The sequence below is a fragment of the Planococcus citri genome, chromosome 1, assembly GCF_950023065.1.
Source record: "Planococcus citri chromosome 1, ihPlaCitr1.1, whole genome shotgun sequence".
NCBI lineage: Eukaryota > Metazoa > Arthropoda > Insecta > Hemiptera > Pseudococcidae > Planococcus > Planococcus citri.
In genome coordinates, this window is record NC_088677.1 from 44,558,767 (window position 1) to 44,576,593 (window position 17,827).

Genomic DNA, 17,827 nt, shown 5'->3' on the forward strand with positions numbered 1-17,827 from the left:
TTTTTAGATTTTTTATGGAATTATTGACAGAAAAAAAGGGTAGAAGTGCTGTAACTATCAAGATTTGAATTCATAAATTTTGCATCTGAGTGGGGATTTTTTCTAGAAAACTTTTAGGAAATAAAGGCATGCATCGAATATCTATGTACTACCTATTCCAGATTTTTTCTTCTGGCATCTTTTAATAAGAATAGTCAATAGATCATACTGAATAGGTAATCAACTAGATACATATCTAGTACTTTACGCTAAGTTTCTGTAATTTTTCCAACATTTCAAAAAAATTAAAACCACTGAATTTTAATTTGAAATAAAGTTCAAAAAATTTACACAGTTATTTTCATTGCATTTTTTTTCTTTGCCAGAGCTCGAGGGGTTTATTATTTGAAAAAAATCCCAAAAAACAAAAATTTTAAAAAAATTGCCATAAATTGGAGTTGAAAAAAAAACATTAATTTTCAGAGTAAAAAAAAAATGTTTAATTTTTCATTTGAAAACCACATTACTTATATCTAATGCGTTTTGATAAAATATCAAGTTTGAGTTTTTAATTGACCAGCAATCCTAAAGCATGACCATTGACCATGCAATCCACAATATCTCGAATTATGAAAACTATTTTTCTTATCATTACTCCTGACATCCTATCTTTTACTTCAAAACTCGACAAATTGATAAGAAATTGGTGAATCATATTGATATTCCATCGCATTAAGATGATAATTATGTTGATACGTGGGTAGGTAGGTAGTAGGTACGTAAACGTATCTAGGCACGCATATTTGAGTAAAAAGTATTTGAAAAAATTCAGCCCCTTCCCCTCCACTCAGATATCTAGAAATTACAATACATGATATTAATCATTGCAAATATGCAAAAAAAATTGTAAAAGCTACATTCTTGTGATACCTACTATATTATGTTTTCTAATCTTGAACAATTTAGGAATCCCTAAAATATCTTCGTAGAATAATTTCATCACCCTTGGTAGGTAGTACTTTCTTTCAACTGACGCGAGTAATTCAACTGATAAAATTAATTCCTCGAACGATTAATTCGCGATTTAATATTTAATTCTGTCGAACGTCTCACGGATAATATATTTCTTTCAGATGAATAACTGGCATGAAAAATTTGAAAATGAAAATTTTCTTTGTGAAAAATAGTACATTTATATCAAGTGTTATACTACCTAACTTATAATGTTTATCTACATATGATACAGTTTTCGATGAGAAATAAAACGAGAATTGAAGACATAAACAAACTTTGAATACATGTAGGTATCTAATTTCAAGCAAGACAGCGAATGCCCTCTCGCTCCCCCTACAAAAACAACATTATGAGCTTTTAGGTGCTAATCATTTTTCGAATTTATTTGATTCAAGAACTACCTACAGAAAATTATTCTTCACTAAATTCAAAATTTTTCACTTTATAAATTGATAAGGGTAGAGCTTCTAGGTAGATTTTGAATTTTGAAAATTTCTATCAGAATTTGAAAGTTTCAGTTCGAATTGATAGTAAGAGGAGATTATACCAAAATTGATCAGTACTTCACGAACACCGTTATTCAAAATTGTAGGTGTCATATTTTTTCATCAGTGCACTAAAGTCTCACCTACTAAATTGTTCGAAAGTACCTAGTCGATTTAAAATGGTGTATAGAATAATGAACGATTTCCAGCCTTTCACCAGAATTGGACTTCATTATTAAGAAGATATTATAATTATAATACTTTTAAAGGGCAAATTTTAATTCTAAATACCTTATACTTACCTGCAAAAATTCAAAAAATAAATACATATGTAGGGTGATTTTGATTTTTTCATACATCGGCTCAAACTTTTTTTTGCCAATTGTAACACCTCTCAAATTTGAATCGCTTTTCGAAATATGACAGAAAAAAATGATTTTCACATTGCGCTGAATTAAGTACGAGTACACGCCTTTATAAATCGCTCGCTAATTCATCAGACAGTTTCATCACTGATTGCTCTTTCTTTTCATTAATTGTTTTGAAAAATGAATGACAGTATGATTTCGCAGTGGTAGATTTGCTAGTAAGTATAATTACGCCATCGAGTTGGATAAAGAGAGATCTCTAACAGAAATTCAAGGGGATCAACCTGGAGCAGTATTAAGTCAGCGTTTCTCATACTATACCTTACGAGAGTACTATTTTCATATCGAGGACACGATACCGTTTAGAGATTGAAATAAATAAATCTATCTAAATAGATCTAAAAATGGACCAACAATTGAAAAATATAGGTGATAATCTGCAGTTATTTGGATTAAGTACGTTACTTGAAAAATTATCATTATACTTTAGCCACGCACATTTTACAAAAATTATAAGGTAAATATTTGCTACAGTCAAGAATGAAATAGTAGGTCTTGATATAGTGTATGTATAGTATAGCCTAGTGTTTGTAGCGTTTTATCGTAGGATCCATAAAACGTTTAGAGAGAAAAGGGTTTCATCGATTCCATCCCTTATTCAACGTGCAAAATTACGTCATTCTTCGAATAAACCGCGTAATAATAATATAAACAAAAGCATGACTCATCTTGACCCGAACGTTATTTCACGTATTTTTTTCCTTGCTCGCATCGTGTTCTGTCTCCACTAATTCATCCCACATAGTTACACATTAAATGCGTAATTCATTCGAATAAACACTCGTATCTCTTTAATAGTAATCATTCAACTAGTAAATATTAGAATAAAGGACACCAGAAGTGATTTCACATTTTATGCATCGTTGTACCTATATCGGTATAGAATAGGTCCAAGTCTCGTAAGTAGAGTAAATCTAGACTTCAAGACCAAGTACGAGTAGGTATAGGTACTCGGTATTAAAGGACTTATTTATAAAGAAAAAGAATACCTACATACTACGAGTAAATAAATTAATTTCACTCACCGGTGAAGTGAGGCCTGCTTCTACAGCTTGTTCTGCTTTTTCTTGGATTAATTTCGCTAATTGACATAATAATACTCCATTGTCCAGCATATCCAACAAGTTACCACCTTGTAGGTATTCGATACCTGAAACAGAATGAAATAATTCATCGTTTTAAAAATTGTACATTTAAATAACAGAATCGTAGGTACAATGCACTTTGGACATCGATTCCTTAAGGTGCACGGTACTTTTAAGCTTTTTTATCTGTCGTTGTGATATATTAGTATGTACCTAATGAACGCAATCGAGCACATTCTGGACATGTGACAAAAACTAAATTCTCGTCGGAAAGGCAATATCAAAGTAAACATATTAGTACAACTGCCTCAAAACGTGCCGTATATTCGAATAGGTACTTATTTTGTATACGTAATACGTATTATACGTATACCGCGACAACACCTCTACCGCTATCATACTACCATTCAACAATGGGAAATTTTGACCCTTATGAAGATGGACACATCTCAAAAGAAAAGGGAGCCTAAAACGTAGGTACACTGCACACATTCACACAACCAAGGTACCAATGAATGCAACCGGATGCTTATAATTAAGCGAGAGAGGAGGAAAAATAAGTTTTATCGTATAACGACGTGCTTGGTATACAGATCATGAACACGTGTTACAGCTGGTCTCCATCCCAATATACTCATCTATAGCCGCGTGAACTATAGTAATAAGTAGATGTATAAAAAATCAACTTGTACAGCTTGTCAACAACACACTCTTTTCATAGGAAATAAACGAGAAGTTAAAAAACCAAATAGGTAGGTATCGAACTCGAGAGTAGAGTACGAGTGATTTTTCGATACACCAAACAGTGATCTTCACGCTGTTCAGAATGCCAACTGCACTGCACTGCATTGCACAGATCAAGTTCATAAATCTCACACAACGACCTACCGGGTGATCGAAGAAAGTGCAAATTTGATTTAATCATTCGAAAGTGATTATCCCGCTGCGGTGTTTTTCTTTCCTCTCTTAATTCGGAAGCCGAATTAATTACACATTTTAAAACATGTCACAATGCACGCCATATCGTATACATCAGTTTTCGTGTTTTAGTAGTCTGACTTATGATGAGAGAAAAACCTTTCTATTATTACGTGTTATCTCACGTAGGTAGGTACTTAGGTAGGTCTAGGTATAGGTACTTATATGGTACGAATTTGCACAACTCTCTGGTCTCTTTGACGAGGTGCAAAATTTTCACGTATATTCGACCATCGCATCGCATCGATTCTGAGCTATTAAAGTTGCTAAATTTAATGGATCGGATAATTATGAAAAAGTAATTAAATACAATTTCCCTTTTGTACACTGATGGGCTTTGAAACTGGTTTAACGATCCGGAAAAATAGCACTCTTCCGTGATATATTCGGCCATTAAATGCAACCTAATGTATATTTCCACAATACGTATAAAAAAAATGCGCAAGCATTTAAAACGTGATCAATAAAAATGACTGCATCTGTATGTTATAAAACGTGTTGAATAACGAAAAATTTCAATATTATACCCTTTTCCACGCGAGTAAGTAAATATCTAGCTAACCTGGTGCATGTTAACTTGAAACAGTGATTCTTTGTTGCATTCTGCAGTCTTCATAGTGCATACGTCTACGGATGTATGTACATACTTACGTTTACGTAGTAGAAGAAAGTGAAAACAATGTTTACAGGGAGTACTATAAGAGTAGGCACAAAAGTAGGCTAGTAGAGAGGTTCAAAATCAAGGGGTTCAATCGTTATTTTACTGACACTTGTTACCACATTCGTTCAAAGTACATACCTTACCTATGAACGAGTATTTCTACCTTGAAATGCCTCTCTTCGTCGAACTGAATCATCCTTTTCGGCGCCTGCCACATTTTACAAAATTATTGATTTTTGTATTACGTCATTTTTGTCCGGTTCCACAATTACGTCTCTTCTTAAGCTAAACTAACTTACCCTCTGATTGGGATTGAGAATTGGGTCATAGAATTGTGCTTTTCCGCGCTACTTCGCAACATTTTTCTTTTTCCTTTTTTTTTTAACGAACCACGGATACAATATTTTGACACGCAATATTTCTTCGAGACGAATAACTATTCCAGTTGAACTTGAAATTTTGAAAAGTAGGTATACCGTGAACTCTCAGGGCCGTATTCATAGACGTTACTTAAGGGTCACTTGGCTAAGTGATGAATTTTGAAGCAATTTTTCTCATAAACGAATAAAAATTTCATATTTTTAAAATAATAATAAATCAAATACTTCGGAGTCCAATCTCTCAATTTACCAATAAACAAAATTTCAAAAATTCAATCACGCCTGGAAAAATTGCTTCAAAATTCACCACTTAGCCAAGTGACCCTTAAGTAGCGTCTATGAATACGGCCCTTAATGTCTCGAGTCTAGGGTACCTAATTTAACGGACAAAGTTTGAAAATTTCAACAAATCTAAAACTAAAAATTCGGAATGTGTTTTTTTGAAATTTCATGTAAACAAGATGCTTAATGTTCGAATTGGAAATTGAGAGATTTCACAAAATCAACCAGGGGTGCTGTGATCCCCCTGAGAATTTGACGAGTTCCCCCCTATTCACTGTAAAACCCTCCCCCCCCCCCATAACTCAACAAAAAAATTTCCAATTAATTGGCCAGAGATTGTTCGAACCATTTTTTTAACGGATTAAGTTGGAAACAAAAATGTTGAATAGTTATTCAAGTGTAATTGAAATTTTTCATTAATGGAGTCGATACTTATGTTTTTAAAATTTTTTGGGTTTATTTTTCCATTCTAGGAAATGTTCGAAAGTTCGCGCAGCAGAATTCAAATGTGCCCGAGCAAAGCGAGGGCGAAAGCTGTAAAAAAAAAGTAATAATATGAGGAGCTGATGATGTAGGTATAAACTTTGTTTTCACGGCTTCAAAATTTTTTGTCATTGGGAGAGTATATCTTGATACCATAAAAGCCTTGTCATTGGGAGAGTATATCTTGATACCATAAAAGCCCGAGTTAAGCGAGGGCTGAAGCTTTTGAGAACTCATCATTAATTTTGAGGGGAGAAGTCAATTTTTCTCTCCTCTTACTTTGGTCAGAGGAAAGGAAAGTGATCTAGCCCCAGGCGAAGCGAGGGCGAAATTTTTTAGAAAAATAACGTGTAATTAGCTGTTTTCGAAATGTAAGAGACAAGATTGATTTTTTTTTAGGGGGGCGGAGAAAAATTTTCCGATTTTTAGAGAGGAAGGGAAAAATTTTCCACTTCCCTCCCAAAAATCAATTTGACGAGATATTCTTCAAAAATTCATCAACACTGTAGCACTCCTGAAATCAACCCTACCTGAATTTCAACGGATCACACTGATGACACATTCCAAAAATTGGGTCCTAATTTTTTCAATTTTTTTTTCAAATCACCAACGATAAACTACATAATACATTTAAAAAATCAAAAATCGGTACAAAGAACGAAATTTACAAATTTTCCTCTTTAATGAATCGATTGAATTCCAAAAGTCACATAATTCTTCATTCGATATTTATTTTTTAATTTTGAAAATTTTGACCATGCAAACGAAGAAGGTACACGAACCGGCAGAAAAACTTCAGGTTCACATGAACTTAGATTAAGAGAGCATGCAAAAGTAATCGCATAACTTCGTTAATATCTCATATTTTTACCCCAAAAAAAAGTTTGGAGGATGTGAAATAGCGAAGGTAAAAAAAAATAAAGCCATATTCGTGTTTACCACCTTTGATAACATATAATTCGATATATCACAGGACTGACATTTTTTTCGTTTTTCCTCCAAAATTTAAGAGAGTCTCAATTTTACATAAGTATAAGATGTTATATTTCAAATATCAGCATCAAAAAATATGTTAGAGGTAATTTTTACGTAATTTTAAAATAAGTAGAACTATTACTTAAATACAAACGCTCAGCTGAAACTTGTCTGCCATTTTAAAATCAGAGCTTTCAATTGAAAATATCAACTTTCAACTTTCAACATTCAACATTTCAAATTAATGTGATTTTAACTCACCTACTTTCGAACGGTTAAAACAGTTTTGAACAACGTTAGTGGCAGAATTATCTTTTAAAGCATAGGGTAGGTCCTAAAAGATACTGCGAAAATCACTCCACTGCCAGAAAGGCTGGGGACAAATTTTTCTTAGGTGGGGGGGGGGGGGGGGGTTAAAATATAGGTAGTGACATTTTTATAGAAAAATCAAAAAACTCAAGTTTGAAAATTGTATTGTTCTGGCCGAGTTGACACGGACGGGAATGATCCATAATTTAATGCCCTTCAGTTCTCACAAACAATAGTTGAAATGCACGAATACCTAAGTCAATATTTCGATTGAAAATTGTTTGTTTTTCTCAGTACCAGAAGGACAAAGGTAAAGGGCTGATAGAAAGATAGATATTGAAGTGGTTGGATGGGTAGGTAGGTAGGGTATATTTAATTCAGAAGCTTTACATTACTGTTATGCCAAACTTTTACTCTCTATAAGTCAATTAGGGCGGGCTTCAGTGATGGAAAAGAAATTGAAAATTGCTTTTAAAAAGAGCAAAAATTCACTTCTTCAAAACTAGAGAAAGGGGTAGGTACCTAAGAAACTTGAAACTCTGAAAAGACTCCTCGGTACTTCCGAATCTACTCAACATGCCAAATTTCAACCCCCCCCCCTTCCGAGCCAATTTGGTAGATGGGTATTCTTCAAGTACGAGTACCTAGATAGCTCAATCATGCTTGAATTTGGTTCAAGTATGGTGCAAGCTTTCTCATCAAGTTGCCACCACTCTGAGAGAAAATAACCGCAAATCGAAGAAATTTCAAATCGTCATAGATTATAGACCTACCACCATGATGTTTACCTATCTCTCAGAATTCTCTGTGGGTATCACAATAAAACAATTCATTTTTTTATTTATACCTATATCCACTTGAAAAAATAACGTAGGCAATGGGCATATTGAACAAGGTGAAGGTCGCTAAATAGGTCACCTATATGTTTTTATATGTCGTGCAGCAATAGGTAGGTAGGTATATAATTGCCGACATATAGGCCTATGACATTTCCTGATGGTAACCATCGTTGCATAGAACTGTCACACATACAGCAACAATAATAACAACAAAACTATTATCACGCGCGGTATGTACGCAGAAATGCCAGAAAATAATATGATGATCGGCACGAGGGCTAGAGAAAAAAATAGCAGATAAACGCGCGCTTATAAACGTTATTCGTGATCGTTTAATATTAGCAAAATATGAAAAAAATCGAAGGAAAATGATAAGCATAACTCGCTACCGGTTTTTATTTATCACTGCGCGGTAAAATATATTATTATTACTGTAAAGATATTGTTTATATAGGAGCCGAGGCTCTAGTACAAGGTACTACCAAGAGCATGCGGCATGATTTACGTGATCATGTGAGTTCTGTTCATTTCGTTTCAAACTCATATACTATAAAGGTAATCATAAATCAAAAAATTTCATTAAAAAAATAATATCTGTTTCAAGTTTTTCCCGAAAGTAAAAATCAATATGGCATGAGAACTTTCTACGAGTTAATAATATGTCGTGTATAATATAATAATCTAATAGACTGCGAATGCGAAAATCATTTCAGTGTACGAATGGGTGAATTTATTTCGACAACGATGTACGATATACGAGTATCTGTGTGTTTTATCTTGACAATAAGACAAATATGATATGAAACGGATATGTGGTAGATGCAGAAAATTTTTTAAAATGATAACAAAGCGCGCAATATGTTGGCATGGCGTATAGATAGATAGGTACTCATATATATAGGCTTTGCTTTCACGATACAGATTTGGAATTTTTCATCAAGTTCTACAATAAATTACTTCAATTAGTATGTAAATTCTAGGTAATTTTGTATGGTATATCACCTTATAATCTACTCGTTCTAATTCCAAGTGGAAGGAACATGGTGGAAAATTAGTAGAAAAGGGTATTCAACTCGAGCGTGCTTAATTAGCTGCTTGCTTTAAATAAAAAGTACATACGCATATACCTTATTCTAGTGCATATACAGCCTACAAGACGTAATGGGGTGGAGTAATAGGTATAGGATGGGTAGGTAGGTACACCAAGATCTCCGAATGATTATTCTGATTTTTTTTCAACACAAAATTTGAATTCATTTATCTGTCCATAGTTACACATTTGTAGCCTCACTTCTCCTCCTCGTCACCGACAACTAAGAGAAAAACTATAAATTCTCAAAAGAGTTCCTTTTTATTTTTGTTATGGTAGGTACCAGGTACCTACTTACTACCTACCTATTTCTTGTTTTCGAGTACCCAAGTATTTAATCAGTTCCACTAATTGAATTTTAGTCAGAATCGGGATTTCTATGTTTGAGATTCTGCATCTCACTGGAAATAGTATATTACAATACAAGGAGCGAAAGTGAAGTATGTTTGGTCGAGTGCAATTTGACTCGCCGAGCCGAAGGCGAGGAGAGTTAAAGCACGAGACCAAACATTCTTCACGTCGCTTCTTGCATTGTAAGATGTTTTTCATTATTCATGTTACGAAAATAAGTTTTACGCCCGTTTTTGGTTAAAGTGATGAGTATGACCCCTTTTTTGCATAGTAAATATATCGAATACTAAGCCTCCTAGAAAAAAACTAAAGACATTATGTCGATTGGAAATTTAATTCTCTACAATTTTCCTCGACTTCATTTTTCCGTAGAATGCTTTTTTCCGCCTCCAGAACCCTTTAAAAGTTGAAAGATTTTCATTTTCGACCCGGGTAAACATAGAGCATTTTCGTAGCATGCACAGAGGGCGGAAAACTTATACTTTCGTAGCATGTATAATGAAAAAGATTTTCCTAGTCCAAGACACGCTTTTATAACACTCAAAATAACTAACGTAGGAGAAAATTCATCTTCGTATTCGCACTTGAAAAAGAAATGTTCTACATACTTAAAACACCGTACCACCTTCTTTCAATTTTTTTTTTTTTTTTGAAGACAGTTTCCACTCTACCGAAATGAAATATGATTCAAAATCAGTACCAAAAATTAAAATTCTAGAAAACAAGATTGATTTTACATTCAGTTTCAATTTTTCTTTTGCATTTAAATTTAAGTTTTAATTTCCTATTATAGAAAATAAGTTATAGTAGGTAATGCATATTTATAACTAGTCTTTTGAAAATTCTATAAAAAAGTATGTTTTTTTATTTTGAACGAGCTGAAACAAGTACTGAAAAATTTTTCAGTACCTTTTCCAGCTCGTTCAAAATTTAAAAAAAAAAAGAAAACAAACAAACAAATCACCTATACATATAACAAAAAACTTCATCAAAACAGAACCACACAATACACATTTACAGTTTCACACACATTTTATAAAAGACACCTAATCACAAAAAAACACCTGGCACCTAAAATATTTCCTGTTTACACTAAAACCCTAAACTTTTTGTGGTGAAATTCAAACATTTCATCACAAAAAAATTGTTTCTTAGGCTACGGACATGACATGAGCGTTGAGCGTTAGCGAGAGCGTTGGCAAAAATTTAAAAAACGTAATCTTAATGTTGGACGGTTTTGACGAGAATATTTCTGAGCGATGACACTCAACGCTCAGAAATATCAAACAATTTTGATATTTGAGCATCAGCGAGAGCGCCAAACGAATTTTGAAAAATTGAAAACGCTCACGCTGACGCTCAACGCTCATGTCATGTCCGTAGCCTTAGGATTTTTTAAAAAGACTTTTCAATAATACGTATAGGTATTCTGAACAAATTAGAGAACTCAACAACTCAAATTGGTGTTGGGAAAATCAATAAACCAAGCGTCCATGAATAAAATTTCCCACCTGTAGAGTGAGATTAGTTTCTCTCCAAATGACAACGTTTTTGAAATTATTTGAGCAAAAATTAGGAAGCTCAATTTTCTAATGGTAAGTTGTGATTTTTTGTGGCTCTTTACTTTCCAAGAGGGGTTATTTTCGTGTGTTTCGACGAGTACAATCAAAATTTAATTTCTTAAAGAAAAATTGAAAGTACCAAAATTTGAGAAAATCGTAAGTTTTTTTTTAGAAAAACGATTTAAATTTACAAAAAAAAACATGTACCTACTTAAAAATTATCTGAAAATCCAAAAATTCAAAATTGAATCAATTTCTATCACAAATCATCCAGAAATCTGATTTCTACCTCGAAATAAAAACACTAGATACCTAACATAAGTAACATAACAATTGAACGACTACACCTACATATTATCAAAGAGCATATAGTGCACTCTTACCTAAGCACTTATTGATCCAATCAGCCAAATCTTCCAGCAGCGGATACAGCTGACGTTGCTGAGTCGAGCTGATTTTATCCTGGTAATATTCGGCGTAATCTTCGTCAGTCTCCGGCAATGGTATTTCGGACAGGGGTGTCGTAGGTGTCGGCGTGGTACCGAGTACTTTGCGTCCAAGTATACCCGGAGGACCCCATGCATCCTCGATTTTCGGCGATGGGCTTCGGCGATCGTTGAATTTCCATCCGTTACTTGGACGTGTTATTTCCGTGATGCCTTCCATAAGGCAACTTTCGCCAGATCAAAGTACCACCGTAACGATTCCACGTAGCTTCATCCCCCGCTCATTTTGATCGCTGCAAAAACAATAAAACAACGACGCACTTTAGCTAAGAACATCTCGTGAATTGCTTACGGGTGATACTGAAACGTATCCAGCGCACCCAAAACTCAACAGACTCCTAGACTGTTGGACGACTAAACGACATCTACGATACTATAATTATTATCACGTTTACGTCTTATATGTATGTAATGTACCTAATACTCGTACATCTTCCACACACGATAATCATTTTTAAAAATAAACCAGATGCGTACCTAATACATGCAATCGCCATCGTTGTCATAACGAACCACCATACTCTCTCGCGAACAGCCTAGATAATTTCTTCACCCAAATATACCTAGAACTCGCGATACAACAAATCGATACCTACTGTATTGCGATTGCAAATTTAGCATTTTTGTCTGGCAATTTTTCGCAAACGAGGAAACTGACGAAAGAGCAGGGTAAACGGGGTAGTTTGTTTCAAGGTCATAGAGTCTGCGTGTTGAGGGTACTTTAAAAGCTGACGTTGTTCGTTCGCCACCCTCGTCACCGATGTAACTTAAGCTTAATTTGATAATTAAACCTGTGCATTTCGTGGCTCAGGCAGATTTTACCCGTTATTTACACGGAAAATTCTCTCACTCTCCCTTCCCCCTCCTTAACTTATAGTTTGACTACACGAAACTCCGATGCGTGTTACTTTTACACTGGAAATTATTTTCTACGAATGAGATTGTATTGGTAAAACGTGCGGCAATTTAGCGTCTTTAAACGCCTACATAGGTGTCACATAAACAATACAGATTTAAATCTCGTCACAGCACAATAAAATTACGAATACTTAAATTAATAGGAGAAATCTTTCGAGTGAAGTAAGAGAAAAAAATCCGACTAAAAAAAATCATAATAACGACTTTCCTAAACAGTCAAACCTGTCGACGAAAGTTTACGCGATATTTTAGCAAAATATACATACTTATTAGGTATACAATATTACATAGGGAGCCGAATAAAACGCTATTCCAGCACCTGGTTCTCTCACGATTTAATTATGATCCTTAATACCGCATTCGGTGACCTTTTCCGCGGTCAGCTTGTAACCAACGAACAATTTTTTCTACCTCCAATACTCGAACAGATCGCGTCAGCTTTTCAAACATAAATCACACCATTGCCTACCTTTCGATGGAGATTTTTTCGTTGGGATCAATTCGATTAGATAGGTATTCGTCTCGCGTCTGAGCCCGATTCGGCGAGTCGACAGAACTTTTTCAAAATTACACGCGTCGAGGTGAAAGTATAATACTCGCGACTCGTACCTACCAATGATTTAAAATTCGTTCACATAATCGTGGCACATCTTCGAGGTGAGGTGACGCGACCGTTTAAAAATCAAATTATATCGCGACGATGCGAAGAAGAAAAACCACACATGTAGGTCTAGGTGCCTAAACCTTTACTGTATTGTACACTATAATCAACTCTATGTATTTCTAAAACGTGTACAACAATCGATATATTTAAAACGGATTGTTATGTTAACGAATACATACCACGAGGAAGTGAACTTTATGAACTTTGCTTTTTTATTTAATTATACGCGTAGACGGACTACGAAAGCGACTATAATAGGTTAATCTCGCGGTTTGATGTAGGTAGGTACATACCTATCTATACTTCCATTATTGTCACATTCGTCCGTTTTAGCCCTTGAGTAATTGAAGCTTTTTGTAAGATTTCAAATGCTTCATAAGCGCATGCATAAGTACCCAGTAATTTTACTAATAGCGAAAGGAATTGTAATGGAGTTCATGAATGTTTTGCGTTTATGTTGATGCGGTTAAATCACCGAACAAAATTTTAAAAATATTTCAAAGAATATGCGACGATGATGAGGGTAGGAGTCTAAGACGAGTTATGTTTAGATACCTACATACGACTTACGAGGAGGTACGTAAACGTACTTCTCGTATACTTATTCGCGTACCTACACGAAAGCAAGTTTTATTTGTAATGCATTATGAATACGTATACATATATGCATGAAAAATGTGCGAGATACAATTGTTTAATGTATTTTCAAAAGAAAATATTCAAGTTTAACCAGCATTATTAGCTTTAATGTACGCTCAACTCCACAACAATAGGAGAGTTACAATAAAGCATTAAAAAGGCTATTTATTCTCTAGCAATTAAGCATTAACCCTTTTTTCTTTTTCCTATGCACTGCGTATAGGAAAAGCAAAATGCATGAAATATTTACGAAAGAAACGACACAATCTGATTTGATTATTGGAATGAATCAACTATTCAATATGTCGCGCTGTTTTTTTTTTGTTTTTTTTTTTTGAAAGGAATATTTTAGGAAAGATGCGAAAATCAGCCATTTGAATTTTCAAAGATGTACAAGAGTTCTAGGAATACTTAACTCATCTTTCAGAATGCATTTTGAGGTAAAAAAGAAAATTTTTCAGAAAAGCTTGAAAATTTGCATGCATTAAATTTGGGAGTTTTAAGCTTACCTACTATTTAACCAAGTAAGCTACGTTTAAGTATGAAATTTATTTTCAAACTGAAGAATATTTGACTCATTTTTTTGATTTTCGGGTTGAAATGTACAATGTACACGAAGAAAATCAAAAAAGTGCCCATAATCAGATTTGAAACGAAATCTATGAGAAAACTTTTTTACAGCAAACAAAGTTAAGAATTACAAATCGAAGATTTAAAAAAAAATGAAAAAAATATTTTGCCACCAGATGCCTATCATTAGTCATTACAATTCTATATTTCTGACATGATGACCTTACCCAAATCGTCACTATAAGGTGGGTTGTGTTTCATTCTTTTTTATTTTTTGTTTTTTAAAATAAAATTTGACAGAGCCGAGCAAAAAAACGATGGCAAAATGATCTCAATAAGACGTAGGAACAATGTCCATATACATAAAAATCAGTTGTTCAATTTCACAATATTCAACCAGTCATCTTAAGGAGATATTCGCAAGATAATCAACCATATATTTGAAGGAAAGCACTATAGAAGTACCTACCTACAGCTCATTTCGAGAACTCCTAAAATTGACGAAAATGAACTTCACGGAAGTACGAGCACTAAACACATCGAGAGACCACTCGAACCAAAAAATATTCGAAAAAAACATTTTTGAGTCATTTGAAAAATTTTGTAGCATTTGAGAAAAGCTATAAATTGAAAAAAATGTTGAGCTCATTCCTGGGAGGTTTAACATTACCCAATTTGAAAAATAAGAAAAATTTAGCACGGTATTTTTTCAAACATCTCAATTCGGTAGTCAACATTTTTTTCGAGTATTAAAATCTGATGATACTAACTTGGTTCATTTTGAGCTATTTTGGAGCATTCGACGGATTTTTTGATTTTAGGGTCATGGAAAGATTGTCATAAAAATGGTGAAAATGAAATTTAATTCATACATTAGCTATACAGCATATACCCAATGTCATTTTTCAAACACCAGTGTGAAGCACTTACTTATCTTTATGGAAGAGTGGAGAAAAGAGGACTAGAAATCAAATTGCAAAAAAATGATGAACACGTTTCTGTGGTTATACATACATTATAGATCTAGAGGAATTTCTTTGATTTGAACAGAAACTAATTTCGGAAATAGGTATAGGTATAACATTCGAGATTGTAGATATCGACTATCAAACTACAAAAGTAAAATTATTAAGATGAAAAATCTTTCCATTAGGTGTTTTTTTTTTTTTGACAATTTACTATGCGAAATTTTGTGAAGGATTGGGGAAGAAGAACCGAAGGTTCTTGAGGAACAAATTAATACAGAGACATTTTATTATCTGAACTTCAAGTATGCCATTCCTCGGATCAAAATAAACATTTCAAAGGAGAGGAGGGGAGTAATTTTTCAGTTTAAAACATGATAATTTTGAAAATATAGAAACAATACTAACGAAACCTAATTTTCACATGGCTGAACGTTTGAGTAATCTCGTTGTTTCAATTTGTTCCAAAAAAGATGTAAGCTTAATAAGTATTCAACATGTTCACGATACCTACGCATGCTTATTCGACAAAATACAATTTTTTAAATTCAACATTATGCGTCTATTTTATACATTCCAGTACTCATAAAGACGTCGAGAGGTATTTATGGAATTCCTGTTCCGCGTGATATCGTCATTTTTGAAGTCTTTTCATTCTTCATAATCATAGGTATCATTACCAAGACCTTCAGAAAAAAACGAGTCGAAATTTTACGACTACCTTTCCATCTCCCACTCCATGAATCGTGATAAATTTGTTTCTAATTAAAACCACCGGTAGGTACATATAACTTGTAATGGTACTGCATATAAAATTACATAACATTTACATTCACACTCACTTCACCACACTTGCATTTAATTAGGTTTTATTAGAAATTAAAGATTAATCACACTAAATTCAGTAGGTACTCAAAAATGATAATTATTTTAACACATTGCTGGTATGTAAGTAAAGTACTCCCATGAGAATAATTTTCTAAAATACATAGGTAGGTACATACCTATGCTTTAAAAAGAAGCATTTTAATTATTCCAAATGCGACAAATAACGTGTAGGTAATCATTACCCACATTTCTGATTTCGCATATTCATCGCTATAGCTTATAACTGCCCATGTAGGAGTATTTATTTGTAAAGTAGGTATCTATATTTATTTACTTCCCACGTAACCTTGATTATTTATACACGATGAACACGTATATTATATGTACTATGAAGTGTACCTGTTGTTTACGTTTATATTCTATTATAAGTATGTGGCGATAGGTTGCATGTAGTATATTTATTTTTCAGTCAAACTTTATTCAGGTACGAAATGACCGGTATTATCTAAAATTAGCACCATGCGGTATTGAAACCGTGTCGATTTAGACCCAGTTTTGAATAAAAATATGAACCTAATTGATGAATATTACCGCACGCAAATCACCATCCCGTTATAACGAGCACCTACCACTAAGTAGTTTAGGTGGCAATTGGTGCAATATCCTCTGGTGTAAGGTTTGTATTTACATTGTATTGTATGCACTAATACGTAATCACATCGAGTTAGATAGACTATATAGGTACTTGGATGCAGTTTCTTTACAAGAATGAGTATTCTCAAGATAAACAAGTTGGTCTACATCTGTATCTACTTATATCTACTGGTCACAGGTGTTGATATTTTCAAAAATCAGTCACCTAAAAACTACCGTGTCATAGTATCAATTAAACAGCCTCAAGATGAACCTTGAACTATTTCTGTAATATACACTTATTTGAGGGTCGATATATCGAGTCATTACTTAGTATACCGCAATAATTAATCACCAATTGGGATAAATATTTCGATGTTTTCGAATCGACAAACATTAAAGTTTAATGGCCGCATTGTTTTAAATGATCTCGAATTATCGTAAATCTCAATTCGTAAAGTATTCCCAAAATGTACACACGCGAAGTGCAATAGCATTCGAGAACAACAAACACAAGAACACGAGGTACCCATGTCTAGTAAAATAGTAAAAATCTGATAACACTCGAGTAGGTATTCTAAACAAGTCATCGTCGTTTGCTCTCGTACAGTGTCACGTGTAACATGGTAAAATATCACAGCCTTGATTATGTGATCAGTGATTTACATTTTATCGGATTCGGAACCTTTGCAAAATAGTACGTAAGTAGAAGTACAAAACAAATAACCTCTCTCGTGATTTTATCAAAATGGGCCATCAAGTGTCTCGGAGTAAGCCTTCCAGGCACACACCTTAACGAGTAATCCCTTTCCCGAACAAACAATCTCCATTTAAAAATTATTTCAAAATTGATTTCCGATAAATGTGAAATTTGTAAAACAAATACAACACATTTCTATACTTCTATAGGCCTTTTAACGACATCCGCTTCTTGACCTTTCAGAGCACCTCGTAATTTATTTTTGTTTTATTCGCGCAATAACGAGCATTTTTGAAAATCGATCGATACGACGACGACGTTTTATAATTTCACCTTTATATAAGGCCATTAGCATTTGAAAAATAAACACTAAACAATACATACGCACCCCTCTACCACCTACTAATGGCATCAGGTACGTATATTACCTATATACCTAATGAAACTGTGTTCTATCGTAGCTTCGAAGACTAATAAAAATTCATTAAAATTTTCCATTTTCG

At 33.7% G+C, this 17,827-nt stretch overlaps 1 protein-coding gene across 8 annotated transcripts in view; it reads right to left on the reverse strand.

Annotated features, from left to right (window-relative positions):
• Positions 1 to 17,827, reverse strand: part of LOC135832189 (growth arrest-specific protein 2-like) — a 44,724-nt gene that overhangs the window by 8,961 nt on the left and 17,936 nt on the right. For 6 of the 8 annotated variants that reach the window (XR_010556285.1, XM_065345284.1, XM_065345283.1 and 3 more), the window contains exons 2-3: positions 11,285 to 11,640; positions 2,932 to 3,056 (exon numbers count right to left, since the gene is read on the reverse strand). Coding sequence is in view for 7 of the 8 variants with exons in the window: in XM_065345284.1 (XP_065201356.1) it covers positions 2,932 to 3,056; positions 11,285 to 11,567 (408 nt within the window). In the remaining variant the exon portion in view is untranslated. Of the gene's footprint in view, positions 1 to 2,931; positions 3,057 to 11,284; positions 11,641 to 11,884; positions 12,037 to 12,938; positions 13,065 to 17,827 lie in introns of those variants that run through there. The other 2 variants (XM_065345282.1, XM_065345280.1) reach the window with 2 other exon arrangements.